Source organism: Chelonoidis abingdonii, chromosome 1, assembly GCF_003597395.2.
Source record: "Chelonoidis abingdonii isolate Lonesome George chromosome 1, CheloAbing_2.0, whole genome shotgun sequence".
Lineage (NCBI taxonomy): Eukaryota > Metazoa > Chordata > Testudines > Testudinidae > Chelonoidis > Chelonoidis abingdonii.
The window spans coordinates 25280345-25300905 of record NC_133769.1 but is presented as its reverse complement, the minus strand read 5'-3'; the positions used below and the strand labels follow the sequence as shown (position 1 = coordinate 25300905).

The 20561-nt window shown below is 40.4% G+C and overlaps 1 protein-coding gene across 8 annotated transcripts in view; it reads right to left on the bottom strand.

Moving 5' to 3' along the window:
* Window positions 1-2245: 2245 nt before the first annotated feature.
* Window positions 2246-20561, bottom strand: part of MAGI2 (membrane associated guanylate kinase, WW and PDZ domain containing 2) — a 1226839-nt gene continuing 1208523 nt past the window's right edge. For 6 of the 8 annotated variants that reach the window (XM_075064467.1, XM_075064476.1, XM_075064468.1 and 3 more), the window contains one exon: window positions 2246-5034. In XM_075064467.1, the coding sequence (XP_074920568.1) occupies window positions 4232-5034 (803 nt within the window). In that variant the 3' untranslated portion in view covers window positions 2246-4231. The remainder of the gene's footprint in view (window positions 5035-20561) is intronic. The other 2 variants (XM_075064489.1, XM_075064490.1) reach the window with 1 other exon arrangement.

Genomic DNA, 20561 nt, shown 5'->3' with positions numbered 1-20561 from the left:
CTGTATTGGTGTGGAACCAGAAAGAGAAATGCGGCATGACTGGTGAGCAGAAGCAGCTGGGGCTTGTTACCCTACCAAGCCCAGCTGATCTGTATAAACTCATTACATCAGACCTTTAACACCACAAACACTCTAAGTGCTATATAAACAATAGTTAAACCTGCTCTGAGGTCAGTGTGGGCAGTTCTCCTTAATAACATCGTTAGCATTTTAATGAGACTTTCTCCATCCCTCCAAATATCAGCCATTAATCAAGTGAAGAGATAAACAGACTATGCCTCGTGCCGCTCAACTTCTCACAGCAATGCTACAGCTCTAGGGAGAAAGTGCTAATTTTGCCAAAATCCTCCCCCCCAAATCTGCATTTTTCCCAATCACGTGCATTCTATTTGGCTATAACAATAGGCTCTGCTGTTTCTCAGTGTACAGCCAATTATGTTACATGCTACAAGTGGAAAAATCTGTGTAACTATTCACTTCCCCATGCTTCTAGATTGGTATCAAACAATGTATAAGCAAAAACAATATTAAGGGCAATATGTTTCTGACTGAGAACGTGATGGTTCAGGCCGTATTATAAGAGGTGTCCAAAAATAGGGTGAATTTTAATTTCTCTGGAAGTAAAACAACCCCCTGGGAAATGCATCGCTTGCCGTGTGTCACTACTAATAGGAAATGCAATGAGTATGTAAAAGTGAGGGAAACACTCAGTGCTGCAAATTTAGAATTTGTTCCAAACTGCTTTGAAGTCAATGGAAGGATTCTCATTGACTTCAGTGGAATTTGAATCAGACCCTTATTCACCAGTCTAGACATGGTGAATAAGGAATGATTGACACTTATGTCCAGCAGTTTAAAGCCTGTGGTGTATTTGTTTTGCGAGGTATTTAATAGTAAAAAACAACAAAGTTATTAGTGCAACTGTTGGGAAATATTCACGTGGAAAATTTTCCTGCTGACAAATGAGGTTTAACTGAAAATATTTTTTTTCCAGGCAAATGGTAGTTTAAATGAAAAATTTTGATTTTTCTTCCAGGAAATTTCAAAACAAAAGTTTCATTTAATTTTGAATTGCCATTTGAAACAAGCCATATTTTTGTTTTGCTTCAACTTAAAATGCTGATTTTTTTTAATTCACCTGTCCCCCAAATAAAACAAATCAGGTTTTCATTTTTGGTTTCTGGATTCCCCCTCCTTTATTAGACCTCTTGCCTCTATTTCACACACACATACACCCACCCCCATCCCCGGGAAAAAAACTTTTAAAAAGCAGGGAGAGTGGAAAAAACCCCTATTATTCTCATTTTTTTTGTTTTCCAGTTAGACGAAGTTGGGAAACAGTTGCTAACCAGTGACTTCCTCTGTCTTTTACCAATGGAAAAAAGGGGTCCAAAGGAAAAAAGGAAAGAGAGGGGCATTCCAGCCCTGCCAAAAATCCAAATACTGAAAATGGAAAACTGAAATTTTCCAGATTCCAAACATCTAAGTGAAAGAACATTGTATCTGTAGGAATCAACTCTATTTCCCCATCAACTCTAGTTATTAGTAGCCATAGTTCTAAGGTGTCATGAGTTAGCAAATTACATAATAATCCTTGCCGAATCTTGTGCCCACGGAATTTAATGGGAGTTTTTCCATTAAGATCAATGGAACAGGAGAAGGCCCCCCCATAACATACATTAGTGTCCTAAATCCATTCAATACAACAAAATTACTCTCTAACATTTCCTGATATATTCTGATAGATGGTTTCTGTCAGGTAACTTGGTACTTAAATCATGCCCCACAATCTATTCAGCAAACCTTTATAGTGCTCTGACTGCCAAATTCCAATTGTCCAGGTTAGATAAGCACAAACGATGACTTCCAGTGCTGTGAGGCTGACCATCTCTATTTTTTATATCTCATGATCAGGGGGAGGGAGAGTTGAGTTCTTTTGGGGAGTGGGAGGTTTGCCAAAAGTGATTTTTTGCTGTTTCTAGATATAGACATACAAAATAAATTTTCTTTATGGTATCTGTACTGCCTGCCTGCATTTTAATTCAGAAATTGTATGCTTCCTCTGAATAAAAAATCAGCATGGCAAGATGTTTTGCATAATAAAACTGTGTTATTTCCAGTCCAATGCATGCAAACATTTATTTCTTGGTAGCCCACTTTAAAAAAACACTCAAAATTAATACACAGTATGTACCGTTGAAAAAAAGATTTTTGGATATATATATTTTATTTGACAGTGGTTTAGATTATCATACAGTAAACAAGATTTCTGTAAAAGTTAATTTATCCGTAGTGGTGCGTTTCATAAAAATAGTTGCTCACTTACAGCCTTTCTGTGACTATTAATACATGGAATTATATTTATAGAGATAGAGCTGTACAGGGTAAATTCACAGCTAACACTACACAGAAATATTATTTGGAATGGGGTTTAGATGATGTGCTGTCTTCACAGGTTATTGATTACAGCCGCATAAAGCAATTACTGCACAAGGAGTAGCTGTGAACTGTGCAAATTAGAGTTTATGCAAGCATAATCTCAATTGTTTTCCAGGTTTTATGATTTGTTTCTTTACACATAGAAAATAAGATACCAGGACGTGCATCTACACTACTGAAGCATTGTCCAAAATCCAATTCAATAAATTAATGGCAAATTATATTGGATTTCTAGTTCAGGGGATAAATATATTTTTTTAATTAAATAAAAGTTGTCAACAGCTGCATGGATTTGTGCTTTTTAAAATATGATAAATGGAGTTGTTCTTAAAAAAAGGTTTTAAAAGCTGCAAAATCCTTTGTTTGAGACTTTTAAAATAGTTTGACAGGAAGAAACATGCCTACACGTTCTAAGGGGAGAATGAGTCTAGTGCAGTGTATGAGACATATTGTTATGTGCTGACCTGGTTGGATAATGATGATCTGAATGTGACTCTTGAGCAGAGCAGATGAAGATCAGAGTTTGCTAGCATACCGATGTCTATCAATTTCTGAAAATAGCATCCACATTTTTTAAACAACCAGTATATTATTATCCAGAGCTTTTTGGCAAAACAAGAAACCTACTGGGGACAGAATGGTGACTCAGGCATTTGGAATCCTTCCCTGGGATGGTGGACTTGAGACTTGAAATTTGAGACAGAGAAACAAGTAAGATGGAAATAAAAGAGAGAGAAAATTCCTCTGATGAAAATGTAATGAACTAAGAACTTTTATCTTGGAAACAAGTCTAATCTGTGTTAGTGTGTGCATTAAAAGCATCTGAGCTGCCAAAACTTAAAGATGCCTTAACTAAAGTCTGTATAGATGTATGAAATATAGCACTGTGATTGTTTTCTGTGGGAGAGAAAGGCCCTTTTTTAAGGAAACTGCAGCTTTTTTTTTCTTTTTAAGAATCATCCTGGGTCTTGTAACTGTAAGTCTCAGTTTTGAGCTTGCCCAATTGATGTTTCTGTGCTACCTGTAATATTAGGGGAACCTGTGGCAAATCGCTTTTGAGGATAATTTGCAACTACAATTGCACCCTAACTCCTTTCCAATGTACAGAAATATGATTTGTTCACAAAATGGCAGTAGAAATGCGTCACACCAACTAATCCACTCGATTCCTCAACCCAACACATGAAGTGAACAACGCTGCTGGGTATCATGTGGACTATTCCAAATTGTTAACAATGGAGACATGTCATGGGCGTACAGTTTCAAAGAAACCCTTCAACCCTTGTCTAGATATGTTGAGAACAACGTATTTACAACATCTTCGCTCAGTTAAAATAGCCTTGCTCAGTTTCAGCTTGCTTCGTGCAGTTTTATTTAAGGCGATGTTCCAGTTTGGGATTGCTCTAACTTGTTCCAGTTCCTGATATAAAGTTTGAACTAAATCCAAGTCCTTAATGCAGTGGAATAAAAATACTAAAGCTACACTGCACTGTCCTTCTCTGACATATTGTCCTTCTTATTGTTTTGGTTTCTTCCATAGCTGCCAAAGTCCCTAAAATGGAACTGGGGACTTTAGGGTCAGTTTTAAATCTCCATGTTGACTATATGCTGCTTGAACTTATTAGACATTGTGCACATTGTCATGGAATTACACATTAATGTTTCCATTTCTCAGTGTTTTGTGTATATGTGTGAGAGTTAAAATAAATTAAAATAAATCATTGTGAGACAGAAGCTAAGAAGTATGTTTCTGCATCAGTGTGAAACAGTTAGAGGGCAACAGTTCATTTATTTATCTGCTCATGGCAGAAGTGCCAGACTTTAGTACACTAGGTAGCTTATCCGAGCCAGGAATTTTCCATGGGCCTGGTGAGACAGTTGCCTTCCGAACTGTATTGTTGATGCTGTGCGTGTTAATGGAATGGAGATGTCCCTTCCTGGGGAACTCACTGGGTTTCCCATCAGGATCCCTCTTGTTCTGGTCCATATCACTTCCATGTGAGCTGCAGCTATTGCTACTGTACGTCTTTGTAGCACCAACTAAATCAAGCTTGACATGTTCAGAAGCTGCAGCTGAATTCCTGTCCGTGGTATTTCCAGATCTGTGACCTTCTTTCATACTGAGAGATCCATCTTTCTTGCCTTCTGGCTTCTTGGATCTCCCAAGATGTTCATCATTGATTCCGGTACATATATGCTCTCTTTCTCCAGCCTCGATCGTAACACTCTGTCCCACTGCCCTACTTTCGGAGGTGGGCCTGCCACCATCAGTGGTCTTTTTTTTGCCTTCTGAGTATCCTTTCCTAGAAGCCTCTTCATGCCTTGTCCTTTCTACCTTTTTAGGGCTTGCTGACCTTTCTCTTTGCTCTCCTAACCTTTTCTTTTTGTGGCCATTTGCCGAAAGCTCCTTTGGTTTTCTTACATCATGTTCCCTCTTGATATCCCATCTTGGTTCTGGGTTTATCTGGTGAGAAGGGTCAGAGAGTGGGGCTAGATGTGATGAAGATAATGGTGAGATTATGTCATCGAGGGAAATAGCTATTTCCGGCAGACCTGGGGAGGTGGCAGAGAGAGAACTCCAGGAGTTTGGTTCGTCTGTTATAACAACAAAGAGAAGGGAGTTAAGGAATTATTCACATAACTTGGACCATATATTTCAAACATCAGTTACAATATCCAAAACCCATACTGGACCTAAATCTGGCAGCCCTTAGATGATAAAACTCCCAATGAAATCAATGGATGTGGGAGGTAGAAATGACATCAACAGATTTGCCTGACTAAGAACTGTGGGATTTGGTACTGAAAATATCAAGTGCGTTGATATAGGTTTAACTTTTCGTTGCATATATGAAAAGTATAATAATGACATATGCTGGTGAAATCAAAATGCGTTTTTATGCCATTATAGTGGATTGCTTAGTGAGCCATATAATTTCGCTCTCAAAGGACAAACGAAAAGGCCTTTCTGCTATCTATTATACATATCCCTACAAGCATACAACAATCAGCAAAAATGTGTGGTCCAGACCAGGTCATCAATCGAATCCAATTTTTCTAATCAACTATACTGTTGCAATGTTTAGGGCCCTATTATTCTGAAAATGTATCTACAGTGTTCTGCCTTATGCAAAGACATACAGGCTCTGGGAAGTCTTGGCTATCACCCTTGACTTTGTCTCAGTTACTCTGCCTCAACAGAATTTGGATAGATTCTGTAGATCCCATTTTCTTAAGATAGATGGTGCTTAGGATATGCTGAGCCACAAAGAAACCCAGAGGCATCATGTTCTTCTCCATTTCATAAATACTTCGGCTCAATCCTGCAAGCCTCTATTTTCATGAGTCGCCCCACTAACCTCTTTGGATCAACTTACATGAATAGGATGGTGCAGGATGTGGCCCTTCACATGTGATTCAGAAGAGCTGAAAGGTGAGTTAATTAGACTTCAGCACCTACATCCCAAACCACTGGCAAAATATAAAGTGTCTTATCTTGGTCAGGCCAGTGTTTCTTTCTCTTTGAGTGAGTGATCAACATTTCTTTTGATTCATCGTAAGGCAGGCACACAGTTTGAGACTTATCGGAGCTGCTTGGCAGCCTGGCTCCCACCCCTTCCACCGTGAGGCTACAGAAGTCTCTGAGCTTGGTTAACGCTGTCCCCTAATTGCCACCATTTCAGTAAGATGAACAAATCCATGCAATGATGGGACTCAATGAGAGGAGACAGCATGTTTATTACGGAGAAAATGTTATCTCCTGATTGAGGGTTAAGTCAGGGCAACACTTACAGAGCGGAACTACTCCTAAAAATCTATAACATTTCTTTTTCCTAAGTAACTTTGTGGCCAGTTTCAAATCATCATGAGGCTTCACATTAGTGTGAAAAGTGAAATGTGTTTTATGCTCCAGTCTGGGATGTAAAGACTTACTCTATGGAGACCGTACGCTTAACAGAAGCAGCCTGCTTAATTATTTATTTCTTTAGTAGCTAAAAATAGAAGAGACAATATTGAGGTGTGTGATGTAGTGAGAGTGAGCAGCATGGCCAGCAGAGAGGATATTTATTTTCCCATCTGGTGCCAGTCATGTGCTTTTGCACCGTGAGCATATCTGGGAAAAAATAGCATTTGAAAGGCCAAAAGTGCAAATTCTGTGTAAGGCAAACACGCTTTGGCTTTGATTCTAACTGGGTCCAGGGTTTCCACTGAATTTTAAAGCTTCTTACATGGAAAAAGGGACCGCTCAACTTTTCAGGCCTCTTTGCTCTCATGAATTTGCCTATGAAAAGCTAGTGCTGCACAGTCACAGTGGCTTCTTCCAGAAATTGATGGGCTAATTTGTTGTTTAATGCTGCTCTATAACTCCCAATAGAGTTAATAAGAGCCATGTTTGTGACCAAGGAGCAGGGCATCACCGCTTAACTCTTTAAAAAAAGCTGCAGCCTATTAGCTCCTGTTATACCTAAATCACTAGCTACATTTCACTTAAGTCCAAGTAATTTTTTGAAATATTTCAAAAACTGTGGCTCAAAATGGCAACCTTCTGATTTTTTCCCTCCTGCTTACACCACAGATCTATCTGAACCAATTTTTTCTCCCAAGGAACTAGTGGGCGAAAAACTTTTCAAGTAAAGATCCTATGTGCCAAGTTCACATCAAAACTAGAAAGCTCTGGAAAAAAGTCAAATTCTGCCTTTTTTAAATATCCAGGCAACACCACGAAAGTCAGCTGTGTGGGCAGGATGTGAAAAGGAAACAGAGAAACAACTATCATTGTGCTCTTGCCATATCCACACTGCTTCCCCAAATTAAAGGCATTGTTGAACTTCACTGACCCGGAGCAGAGTGCATTGGGCTAGTCTGAAATCCCTAATCTCACATGACAGTAAACCACGTCATTGGGGGCGATCAGTTCCAGAGCAGTAAAAATAGGAAGGGCCAGCAGCAATACGACTGAGTGGAGTGATCTAGCTGCCACAGTACAAGACTGTGTCAGCCCCTGCAAATCACCTTTCCCTTATGAGGACTGAGCCAGTTCGCTATCTGTCAAAAATAGGGTGGATGGGCCAATCACTAGTCCCCCATGATACAGCACAGTGACCGCAGGCCTATGACCTGTTCCAAAACACCCAGAGGGAAAGGGACTAATGGTTGAGTGGGCCTGCTGGGTAGCCCTCTGAAAATAGAGGGGACCTGGTACTCGGCGGATGGATGGTAATTAATCTCTTGGCTGTTTCCCAAGGAGATTTGCAACCAGTTAGGAATCCTGCAGAGAGAGCCCCAAAACACACTCTGCTGCTCCCAGTCATTCCCAAGATCCCTTACCCAAAGACGTCAGACCCATGTAAAGGGTTGAAAGTAGTTCAGTTTGAGTTTTGAGTGTCTGATATATGCATAGATTTCTTATTACTTTGAGCCCGTTCATCCATTCTTAGTAGTTACCCAAATCAGACTTTGGCTAGGGATGTCATCAGTCACTCTCCTAACTCTTGCTAAAAAGGTTGTAGGATCTTTAATGACCCCAAATGGGCAGAGCTCAATTTTTTCTCTTGGTAAAGGCTGCAGTTGCAACAGTACATTGCTCCCAGCACCATGCTTGGAAATGTATCAAATACTGACGTAGCTAAGGGCTGCCTCCTGAAACACCAGCAATACTTCGTGTATTGCTAGAAAGTCTCCAATCCAGTCCCTGGCTTTGTTCAGCTGCTGAGAGCCACTGGTGTGGAGTAGGGCAGGCATGGATTGCATTACATGCTGATGTAACTTTTGCAAGACTCATGTTTAGGCTGAAACCTTACCATTTCTCTCTTTAGCTCACATGGGATTTTTGTAGACAGGTAAAGATTTTGTACACTCAATAACCAAAATGGAAGCTTACACTGAAGTGACTCTCTTGTTTACTTTCTTTATCCATGATTGCATCATGGAAGAGTAATGGAAATTTTATGCCTAGAGAGACAGATTTTTATAACATGCCAATTTTTTCAATAGTTTGGATCCTCCACTGCTAAAAGTGAATACAGGTGAATTATATGAACAATTACATTAGCTGCCAGGTTAGAATATATAACATCATTGGTATTTCCCATTTCCTGGGCCAAGAAGTACTACTTGCAGGCAGACCTTAATAGACATTTTGCCTGTGTAAGAACTGCATGATTGGGCCCTTTAGTTGACATTTATTTTCACAGTGGAATGTGTGAGTCTGTTTTTGAAGACAACCACTGTAAGTGGAATTTGACATGCCCTAAGAAAATAATTTCCAGTATGACTACATCACAAAAGATCTTTATAGTAAAGAAAGTAATAGTAAATCACCCGGTTTATATTTTGGGGAAATGTATTATGTTTGAGGACGAACGTGAGAACAATAACTTTCTGTGTTGCTAAACATCGTCAGTTTGAGACAGAACCTGTTCCCGCCCCCTCTTCTTTTTAAATGAGAAGAAATTATGCAGAAAAAAGCACCCTTCCATCTTGGTAAATGTTGTCAGCAAGCCATTGTTGTTGCAACATGGAATTGACTAACAAAGAGAATACTAATGCAGTGGTATTTAAATATGGTTTTCCCCTAGTGTTACAATGTTATGGGAAAATATCAAAATTCTAGGGTAGATCAAAGGGCAGTAATGTAAAGTAATTTGCTGCTCAAAAGAAAAACCTTTTAAGATCTGTGTGCAAACATAATGGTTTGTTTGAGCTTGTTCAACCATCACTAAGATGATTGCTTTTCCATAATAAACATAAATATGAAAAAATGCAAAATGTTATGCCTTAGAACTACCAAATTAATTATTTCACTCTCACTCTTTCTCCTCTTCACCCCATCTCCTTTCTGAGGTCATGGTTAGATTCTGGAGGAATTTGGTAATGTGTCTGAAACATCAGGTCTTTGCTTTAACTTCAAGACATTTTACAGATACAAATAAAGTCTGTGGTGGTAATTATACATATAACCTATTCTTTAGCAACTTTCAGTCCAAAGCATCTGAAAGCATATTACAAACATTTAAAACTATACACAAAGGTATACTTTCATTCCCTTCCACACTCCATTGAAATGCAACCACATATGTCGTAGAAAATGGTAGCTGTTTAACAATGCATGAAATACTACTGCACAAGTTTATGAAAAGAACAAAAGAATACCATGTTCAATTAAAACCGCCGGGGGAAGGGGATTTAGGCAGGATTATAACTACCCATATTACAATGTGACTAAGGGCTTGGCTACATTAGAAATCTCAAAGCGCTGCCCCAGCAGCGCTGTGGGAGCGCTGCCGTGGCAGCGCTTTGAAGTGTGAGTGTAGTCAGAGCCGCAGCGCTGGGAGAGAGCTCTCCCAGTGGTGCTTGTAAACCACATCCCTTACAGGTGTAGAGTGCAGCACTGGGAGCCGCGCTCCCAGCGCTGCCGCCCTGATTACACTGACACTTTAGAGCGCTGCATCTTGCAGCGCTCAGGGGGGTATTTTTTCACACCCCTGAGTGCGAAAGTTGCAGTGCTGTAAAGTGCCGATGTAGCCAAGCCCTAGAATACTAAGGCTGTCACTCTTACTATGGCCAAAAAAGAAAAGGCAAGAAAATAAGGTGCCATGAGATTTTTAACGTGACAAAAAGGAGGAAATGAGTTAAGCGGGAGCTTTCCAGTGGTACAAAGAACAGTTAGTTTCCAACGCCCATTGAGGGTTAATGGTGCCTCTCTCACCTGTGTTTTGAAAAAAATCTCCTTTGAACTAATACTGTAAATAGAGTAGATGAACTGGGAATGTCAAGAGTTACTGCACTTGCATCCCAGTTGGTATGTTAGCAGGTGCTTTTTGGTGGAGTGCCAGTCTTCACCACCTCCACCATGTGAGCAGAGGTCCTTTCATGTGCAGGAACGGAGCATGTCTAGCTAGAAACATTTACTTATATAACAAATTGCAGTCATTTGGTCATAGCAAAGTGTTGACTGAGTCCCAGATCCTCAAAGGTATTTAGGTGCCTAACTCCCATTGAAATCAAAGGAGAGTTTACTTCTATAGGGGAACAAGTAATAGACATACAGTCGTTTGGGGGAATAGTGACTTGGGAGAAGTAGGAGGAAGGAAACTTTCTGGCTGAAGATGTTTGATGACATTTTGGCAGTGGAGCCAAACGTATGAAGTGTGTGTGTGTGTGCGTGTTCCTCTCCTAATTAAGATCTAATCCCACACCTGGAACCCATTCTTTTCTGACCACTCTGTACCCATGACAACAATTAGAGGTCGGGACTGCAATTCTCCAGCTAAACAAAAAGATGGTACCTTCTACAGAACAGTGCCCTTGCATAATTTGCTGGGGGGACTGGCTTAGTACTAAATCAGGGAGAAGAGTGTCATCTACTGATTAACCAATATCACTTTCCTAACATCTCATGTTTTCATTAGAACGTGCCCATCCAGGTCCTGGTGAGCTCCAACCTTGCTCAGTTTATAATCTCTGCCAAGTTTGCAGCCCAGGATAGTAAGGCTACAGACATACTGTCACATACACCCACTGAGTCTCAACTGTTATAAATAATGACTCAATGGTTTACCAGTAACCTGGGATTTTTAATCAGTTGAATTTAACTTTAAAGTGCTAGTGTTAAGTCCTTTTAATGGTCAATAATAGCACTAATAATGATACAAACCTGCCTGATGAAACATAAAAGATAATCATTTGCATTTTATTACAGAAGTACAATAAAATTGCAGTGCCTCTAATAGCCTAATTCATGAATAATTAACAGTATTTGTAAGCTTTGGGTATTTTCAGAAATCGGAACTAAATATAGTTCCCAAAATGTCTTTGCATCTGTTTTTCATCTCTGTGACAAAGTGCTAGCAAATCAAAGAACTGGTTGATAAAATCAAAATGTGGTAAGTTATATTTTACTCTTTTACATCTGAAATTACATATTGCCGGAAGGTGACAAACTTAATTCTTACAGATGCAGCTAATAAAGAAAATAGAGAAAACTTATCCCTGGTGTGTATCTCAAAAAAAGTCAGTGGAATTACATCTTGGAATGCCTGTTATGTTCTTGATTGCTTTGGTCTCCTGCAGCCTGTGTTTCATGTTCTTTAGAGCAGATCTTTCAACTCACTTTAATGATCAGTCTTTGAATGTCCACAGCTACTGAAATCACAACTCATTTTAGTTACTGAAGTAAATGACTCAAAGGTTCCACGCTTTGAGTTTTGGATGGTTTGGGAAGCCATAGAATATTAGGGTTGGAAGAGACCTCAGCAGGTCATCTAGTTCAATCCCCTGCTCAAAGCAGGACCAACACCAACTAAATCATCCCAGCCAGGGCTTTGTCAAGCCAGGCCTTAAAAAAACCTCCAACCTAGGTAACCCATTCCAGAGCTTCATCACCCTCCTAGTGAAATAGTGTTTCCTAATATCCAACCTAGACCTCCCACACTGCAACTTGAGACAATTGCTTCTTGTTCTGTCATCTGCCACCACTGAGAACAGCCTGGCTCCATCCTCTTTGGAACTCCCCTTTAGGTAGTTGAAGGCTGCTATCAAACCTCCTTAACTCTTCTCTTCTACAGACTAAATAACCCCAGTTCCTTCAGCCTCTCCTTGTAAGTCATGTCCCCAACTCCCTAATCATTTTCATTGCCCTCCACTGGACTCTCTCCAATTTGTCCACATCCCTTCTGTGGGGTAGGGGGATTGGGGGGGGGGCGGCGCAAAACTGGACACAATACTCCAGGTGTGGCCTCATCAATGTTGAATAGAGGGGAATAATCACTTCCCTCGATCTGCTGATAATGCTCCTACTAATACAGCCCAATATGCTGTTGGCCTTCTTGGCAACGAGAGCACACTGCTGATTCATATCCAGCTTCTCGTCCACTGTAATCCCCAGGTCTTTTTCTGCAGAAGCCTGTGGTAGGTTCTGTCAAATTTTAAAACCCAGAAGGGTGGGGGCAAGGCAGTCTACCCCTTTAGAAAAATCCCAAACATCAATAATACTGGAAATAGTTAAAGGATCCAGCCATTTCCCCCACTGCCATATAATCTTCTGTTGTTTGCAGTTGAAGTCATGTTGGTCCCAGGATATGAGATAGACAAAGTGGGTGAGGTAATATCTTTTATTGGACCAACTTCTATTACTGGAAGCAACATGCTTTCGAGTTTCACAGAGCTCTTTCTTTTGTCTGGAAGTGATAACCAGAGTGTCTAAGCTAAATACAAGATATGACAGATTGTTATGTATGAGTTCACATATGCTGCAGGAGAGCGCTTAAAATGAAGTGGCTGATTAAGGTTTAGCAGGCAGTAGGGTGTGTTACAAATTGTTGTAATGAGCCATAAAACAAGAGTCGCTGTTAAGTCCATGGTTTTTAGTGTCCACAGAGTTATGAATTTAAGGTTCCAGGCTCCTCTTTTGAAGGTGTACAGGTTTCCTTTGAGGCTGAGGACTGAGAGGTCAGGTATGGTGTGATAACGTTGTGAAAAGAGTTCTCCCACACTGATAGGGTGTTTTGTTTTTTAGTATTTTTTTCTTCATTTATCTGCAGGTTTTACATCAGTTGTGCTGGCAGGATCTAGTGACACTTTGCTTTGGCATATCTGGTCTGTGGGGACTTTGCTCTTATATATATTCTGTACTCACACACTACCATCTCACCCAGTTGATAGTATCCACGCAACCTTAACTTTGTCCTCTTGCTTTAGTCTGTATATGGAAATATGATACTGGATTCATGCTTTGCCATTGGTAGTAAAGATTATGAGAGGAATGTAGTCCCAAGCTACATTCAGTTTTGTCAAAGTACAATAGGTTTTATGTTATGACATGCTGTTGGTTAGAACGTTTTTATGAGCAGAATAATTGGTCTGTTTGGTGTTATGAAGTGTGTGGCAAATGTCATGGTGCAAGCTTGTCTAATTTTATACAGACCTCGTAAGTGATAATTATAACTATCCTGTGTTGTCTTTTTGTACTGATTAATGGTGCAGTGTTCTAGTATTCCAGTATATTGTAAATAGGTATAAGATTTTTATATTCTCCTAGTAATTTTGACTTGTGCATATATTATTACATATTTTCAGGGGCAAGCCTAAGCCTAGATGGAATGTGTAAGTCAAGTAGGATGATGGCAAGAGAGGAAGGATTATATGACAACGAGGACATGGCTGGATCTCTTTATTTTTCATTTACAGACTTGGTAGTGTTTGGAATTTTTATTGCCTGTAATTTTTTGGTGGGTGAAACCCATTTAATCTTAATTCTTTTGAACAAAGTGATTTCAGGGGAATTCTCTTTGTTTTGATAAGTGACAAGGGTTTGGTGGATAATTTCTGCATGAGGCTCCTTAGAGCAGGGCTCACTCCTGCAGGTATCAGCAAGTTCGTAAGAGGCATGTGAGTGTGGAATTATACCTGCATGGGAAAAGGGGATTGATATAGAAGACAGCTGCACCGAAAGCTTGGAGCACTTAGTTTGTAGAAAATCCCCAGAGTCTCCCTCTATGCCTCATTTAGGTGCATCCCATTTCCCTTCATGCCCTATTGTCATCGTTCCTTTCAGACTCTTTATTATTGAATGGCCAGATGTTGCTTCCTTTTGGATTCACTTCATGCCACTTTTAATTTTGTCCTGTATTTAGATACAAAATGGTATGTGTCCTAAAATAGATCAGAGAGGAAGTCTCCCACACATCCTTGTGAGGACCCTCTTATGTGCCCATAGGCAAAATTCCCACTGATTTCCTTATTCTTACATACTGCTTGAGAGTTTTGCAGAGTTAGGAATCTAACTTGAAAATCACTGATGTGTATTTTAAACCTAGAGATTGCTAGAAAGAGACCAGCTTTGAAAGGAATAAGGAGAAGAGTTCGTTTTAAGTCCAGGAGAGGATATTGTCTGGTTTTTGGATTCCAAAGGACTGTACAATGAAAGAGAGAGGGGACCACTCTCCTAGCCCCTAGCCTGGTAAAGGCAACGAGTTAACCATGGCCAGCTACGAGCTAGTCAAGTGATAATACTTTATTCACTTTAATAAGGAAAGCATATTTTTTCAGTGTGGCCAGATCATGGATGAAGAGCTATTGGAAGTCAGAGAAGATCTCATCCAGAGCTCAGGCATAGCAAGGAGAGCTATATTACAAATGGCTATATAATTTAAAAAGATAATGACTTTTAAATTAGTTTTTATTAATAGCATTAAGCCACACTGTTCATACATATGTTAATAAAATGTGTGGCATTAATGAAAAAAACATTCTATATAGAGTGAATAATTTAAGAGGTTGATACTATACCATTAATTATATTTAAATATTAAAATTATTAATTATTGCAGCTAAAATAGGCATTGGAAAGTCTCACATTTTGACTGGTCGATAAATAGCTGTCATTCTTAGAGCTATGCAGTTAATATTGAGGACCTGGTTTGCTGAATAAAAGTAGCCTCGACTTACAGGGTTTGGAGAGTGTATGAGTTGCTGAACAAATGAACTTCCATAGAAAGCTGATCGTGCCAGGGGCTGAGTGCCTTCTGTGAGGTGCTGATCACCCTTAACTTCCATTTAAGGACTCAGTTCAGCAAAGCAAGGTGTTTAAACCTATCCCTACTGAACAAAGCACTTAAGTATGTGTGTAAGTGTTTTGCTGAATAGGGTAGAGCAGCTAAACCTGGGTCTAAGAGAACATCTTTCAAGAAGTAGGATACTGGGAATTGAAGAGTCACAGCAGCACCTGTGATCAGGTTACTTATTATGGCTATTGGCTAATCACAGTGTCAGATTTTCTAATTCTTCTTTATAATGCCGGACAGAGTCTCCTGCAAAAAAAGACCAGTATAATGAGAGGGAAGTCAGTGAATGGGTGATCTTAACGTTTTCATATTCAGTACATGGTTTATAAGTACAATCCAAATATTGATGGAAAGCCCAGACACTTAGAAAGCTGGTTAGTATACACAATTCCACTTGCAAAACTGTTCCAGTATACAAAATGTTCTGTAGTCATCTTTGTTCAAACAATATGTTCCAATAAGTTTTTCAAAATTACTAGACAGCATTGAAAAAGTGTCAGTGACCTCATTCTGCTGAGTTTTTAAAAATATAATTATATTTGTTTGAAAGGTTTTTCAAGCTAAGAATTACAGTTTCAATGGAATTTGGATCCAGGACAGATGTCAAGAACTCAACTATCCATCTATTGCTGTTGGCTCAGGAACCAGAAGTTGGGAAAAAGATCACAAATAGATTGAGACAGTTTCAAAAGTGGGAAGACAGGATCACTTGGGACTCTTGAAAACAGTTGACTGGACTTGGACTTCCTACATGCCTCTACAAAGCTCTTAGAAGCTGTAGGTTTCTAGTTGCTAAAGACTATTATACTAAGGGGTTATTTTTGAAATTCATTATTATGTTTAATAGCTGTCAGAAACTCGATATCTATATCTGTTCTTTACTGAATGTATGCCTCTGTGTCTGCACATTTGGTTGCTTACAGTAGTGCATCCGTTACTAAGATCGGTGGTGGTTGTTTTTTTTATATCATTGAGCAAGCTGAAAAGCCACTGTTTTTATAATATTATGAAATGAGAATGTAGAGTGGGCAAGTGGATCCAAGACACTGCATCCCAACCTGTGAACACTCTTTAACTGTACAGCCAAGCAATAAGTTGTCTCATTGGGCTTGTCTACATGGTATGGCAGTGCACTTCAGTGAGATGTAAATTCCAATGCACATCAATGTGTTACACACTAACTGGTGCCCATGGACCCTGCTGCTGCATGTTAAAAGTTTCCTAGTGCACATTAATGTAGTCCTGTTTCAAACAATACTATGTTAACACGCACTAGGGAACTTTTAATGCTCACCAGCAGGTTCTACACAGGCCAGTTAGTGCACAACACATTGGGGTGCATTAGAATTCACACCCCACTTATGCACTCTACTACACTGCATAGACAAGCCCATTGTCTTTCCAGATATGTAACCTCCATTTTTATGCTCAAAGGTGTGAAGTGTCCAACCTGAGACACCTGAATGAGGTCTGTTTCATAGAGGTGGGTGCTCAGCACTTTCTGAGAATCACGTCCCTTTAAGTTGACTCAAGTTGGGCACCCCAAATCACTAGTTTTTGAAAATTCAGACCACTGGGCCCCCCTCTGCCAGGTGCTACATATAAGTGCCTCCCAGAAAACCTACATCCAGTCAAGACAGCATTGGGTGGAATTTAGATGCCCCTACAGCTGGCTAATTCAGTGACCTACAGAGACATGGTCTGCAGAGCCTCCATTACAGGAGCTGTGCCGGGGCTTTCTGGGGAGGAGGAATCATGGCCTGCGTGTTTACACAATATGGGTGGAGGGATTAGGGGAGGAAAAGCATCTTTGACCAGAATATGGGGGACTCCTTAAACTGTATATAAAGAATATTTTTTCTTGTTTATGCTATTATCTGGGTGACCCACTGTGAATGACTTATTAATTTGCCAAATCCAGCAAGTGACTAGTAACAAGGTGCAAAGGCATTCCAGCATGTAAGGGGTTACTGGATCCTTCCTGTCACATGGCTGAGCTGGGCAAGGTTTTAAAAGGAAAGAGGAAGTTAGTGCAGAAGAGCTTATTATAGAGGAAGGATGTGAACTCTCTCCTCCGAGCTGACTAGGCCTTGGATGGTTCTTACCCAGTCATTGGAGTTGAGTTGTTCTAGCTTTGAGTTTGTGTCTTGGAAATACAGCAAGCAAATACAAGAAGACAAGGGATAGGAAGAGCCCTTTAGTTGGGACTTTATTTTTCCTTACAGGGTGAGTGAGTCTGGATGCCTGTTTATGTGACCAAACCACGGATAAAAGCTCAAGGGTAAGGGTTGTCATGTATTTTATTCACTGTAATTTAGCTATGATCATATACACTTCATACGGTACTAGCAAATCTACTGTAGCATATTGTGTAAAAATAATTAAGGCTTAGTAACAAAAGAACTGACTGTACAGCACTCTTATTAAAACGCCGCTCAGATGTGGAGATGGACTGCCGATTTTGATATGAATGATAATGTGTATTGATTAGTGAGGTTCTACTTTAATAATAATTACTAATAATATCATAATTAATAATATTTAGTCTTTAACTAGAATTTTTAATCTTTAAACTGTTTTTGAGCATTAATTCATCTTCACAACAAGCCCATGAGGTATGTAAGTAAATATTATCACCCCCATTTTGCAGATGCGTGAGGCAGGTTAGAGTGTTTTAAGTGACTTGGTCAAGGTCACAGAGGCAGTCAGAACTGCTCTTTTGACTTTGGAATTTATCTTCCAGGAGTTGTACACTCAAAAAATAAAGACTCTATAGCGGTTCTCTGGAAGATCAGACATACTGCCACAAAACCCATGAAAATGTTCCCCATCTCTCTGTCTCTCCAAATGGCATTTTATACTTTCAGTTCTGTAGCAAAAGATACAAAATATCGATATAAAAGGGCAATAAATCTTTTAAAATATAAAATGTGCTGTTACGTAAGACAGACAATATATACCTTTCATTTTCCCAACTGAAGAATGTTCTCCTCTCTCATCAACTGCTACATATTTGTTAAATGTTATGGATTTGTTTGTAAAACACATTTTAATACTGAGTTTTGTCCTTGAATAGTTTCTACCCATAGGTCTAAGAACTGATAGAACCTTTTGGAGCTCATATTTAAATTGCCTGATGGTTTTAGGCCAATTTTATCAACCAGTATTTTGATTCATTTAGGTAATCCCTCTTTTTTCCACACCACAAGTTCCTGAAATTAAGTTGGTGTTGCTAGAAATAAGAGGATGGCTATTGGGAATGCAGCATGAATATGAATGAATGTTCTCAGCTCAGTCAAGGTGGTCGCATAAGGAAAGAGCACTGTTTCAAAATGACCTTATTGATTCTCCCATCATTGTCTGACATATGGGACAGTTCAAGTTCCCAATATCATTCAACACTGAGCTCTAGAGATTTATAAGACAGGCATTTCAAAAGAATGAACTGGATTATCTGATTAGTACTCTCAACAGGCCTGTGTATCTGATGTAACCATACGAGTCAAGACTCATTAGCCAATTACTATGCAAATGTAACAACTTCTAAACATGTCAAGAACTAGACACAGGCAGTCCTCAGGTGGCTGAAGACACCTGTGGTGTTTAGCTTTGTGCTCACAGTTAATACTAGGCAGGCAAACACACAGCATTAGGAAGCAGCTTCCTAATTTTGTCATGTATTACACAATGGATAATACAGGGCTCACTACTAAAAAAAAAAGAAAAGAAAAAAAAAGGCACTGTTCATCATTGACACACGGAAGATCAGAAGCCCCCCAATATATATATGTAGGGTAGGTGTAATTTGACTTTGATGTCCTTTCCATATCAAATTCAAGCTCGTGGGCGTCCCCTTCAAAGCCCATCACTATTCAATCCTGCTCACGTCTCTGATCTTGTCTCCTGCCATTCCTCCTTCTGCTCCTTTGCTCCATCTTTGCCTTCCTTCTGTCTACTCCATTTATCTCCTTCTCCCATGCTTGTCCTCTTGCCTGCTTTTTGTGCTGCCTTGCGTTCCTAGAACGGCCTTCCTGCAACCACTCTCTCATTGCAAGTTCTTCTTAAAACTCGACACCTATGCTGTAGCTGTCAGGTTTCTATGTATGGTACTTGGGTCTATATACTGCATAGTGGCTCAGTGCTGCATATTTAGTTATCCAAATGCACGGCGTTTTTTAAAAGGGATGCTGGTCAGCAAAATCCAGGGGAAAAATGCATATCAAGCCATTTTCCCCCCTAAGATTCCAATACTTTGTGATGCATAGGCATACACTTTATCATTACATGTAGTCACTAGAGCAGTTTTTAATCACTTGGACATTTACTTACTTGACTGTCAGTATTTGTAGGGCAGAGTCACCAGCTGGTCGATTGCGATCGACTGGTCGATCCTGGAGGCTCTGCCAGTCAATAGTGATCTCTGGCCGCTAAAAGTCTGGTGGTGCAGCAGGGCTAAGGCAGGCTCCTTGCCTTCCCTGGCCACGCGCCACTCCCGGAAGTGGCCAGCACACCCTCTGAGGCCCTGGGGGAGAGCGACGGTCTCCATCCGCTGCTCCTGCCTGAAAGCACTGTCCCTGCAGCTCCCATTGGCCTGGAATGGGGAACTGCAGCCAATGAGAGTTGCGGGGGCGGTGCCTTCAGGGATGGGCGGTGCCTTCAGGGATGGGCAGCATATGGAGCCACATGCCACCCCCCCCCCCACAGGGGCTGCAGGGGCATGATGGCCACTTCCAAGAGTGATGTAGGGTTGGGGCAAGCAGGGAGCCTGCCTTAGCCCCACTGCGCCACTGACCGGGAGCCACCTGAGTTAAGTGCCGCCCCTCCTGCAACCCAAATCCCAGCTCTTCACTCCCTCCCAGAGCCAGCACCCCTTAGCCCCTCCTGCACTCCAACCCCCTGCCGCAGCCCAGTGAAAGTGAGTGAGGGTGGAGGAGAGTGAGCAATGGAGGGAAGGGGGATGGAGTGAGCGGGGCCTTGGGAAAGGGGCAGGGCCTCAGGGAAGGGGTGAGGTAGATGCTGGTTTGCATTTAAATTCAAAAAGTAATCTTGTGCATAAAAAGATTGGAGATCACTGTTGTAGGGCATCAGGGTAGCTGATCTTATAATTACATATGCAATACGAAAAGTCCAGGAAATTCATTCACTTTTGTTATGAGCTTTAGATTTCACTGTTGAAACAAGTCAGAGATACAGCTCAATTTTACTAAGCAAGCAATTTTTGATGAGCCCCAAAAATACTCAATAAGACTTTTTTTTTCAAATAAATACAAAGCTATTATCTTGGCTATTAAGAGTGATTTAATAACAGAGGGGAGGGAGAGCTCAGAGGTTTGAGCACTGGCCTGCTAAACCCAGGGGTTGTGAACTCAATCCTTGAGGGGGCTATTTAGGGATCTGGGGCAAAAATCTGTCAGGGATGGTACTTAGTCCTGCTGTGAAGGCAGGGGACTACACTTAATGACCTTTCAAGGTCCCTTCCAGTTCTATGAGATAGGTATATCTCCATATTAAATGAAAAAAAAATTCATTAGACTGCTACAAAAGGTACAAGCTGAAATG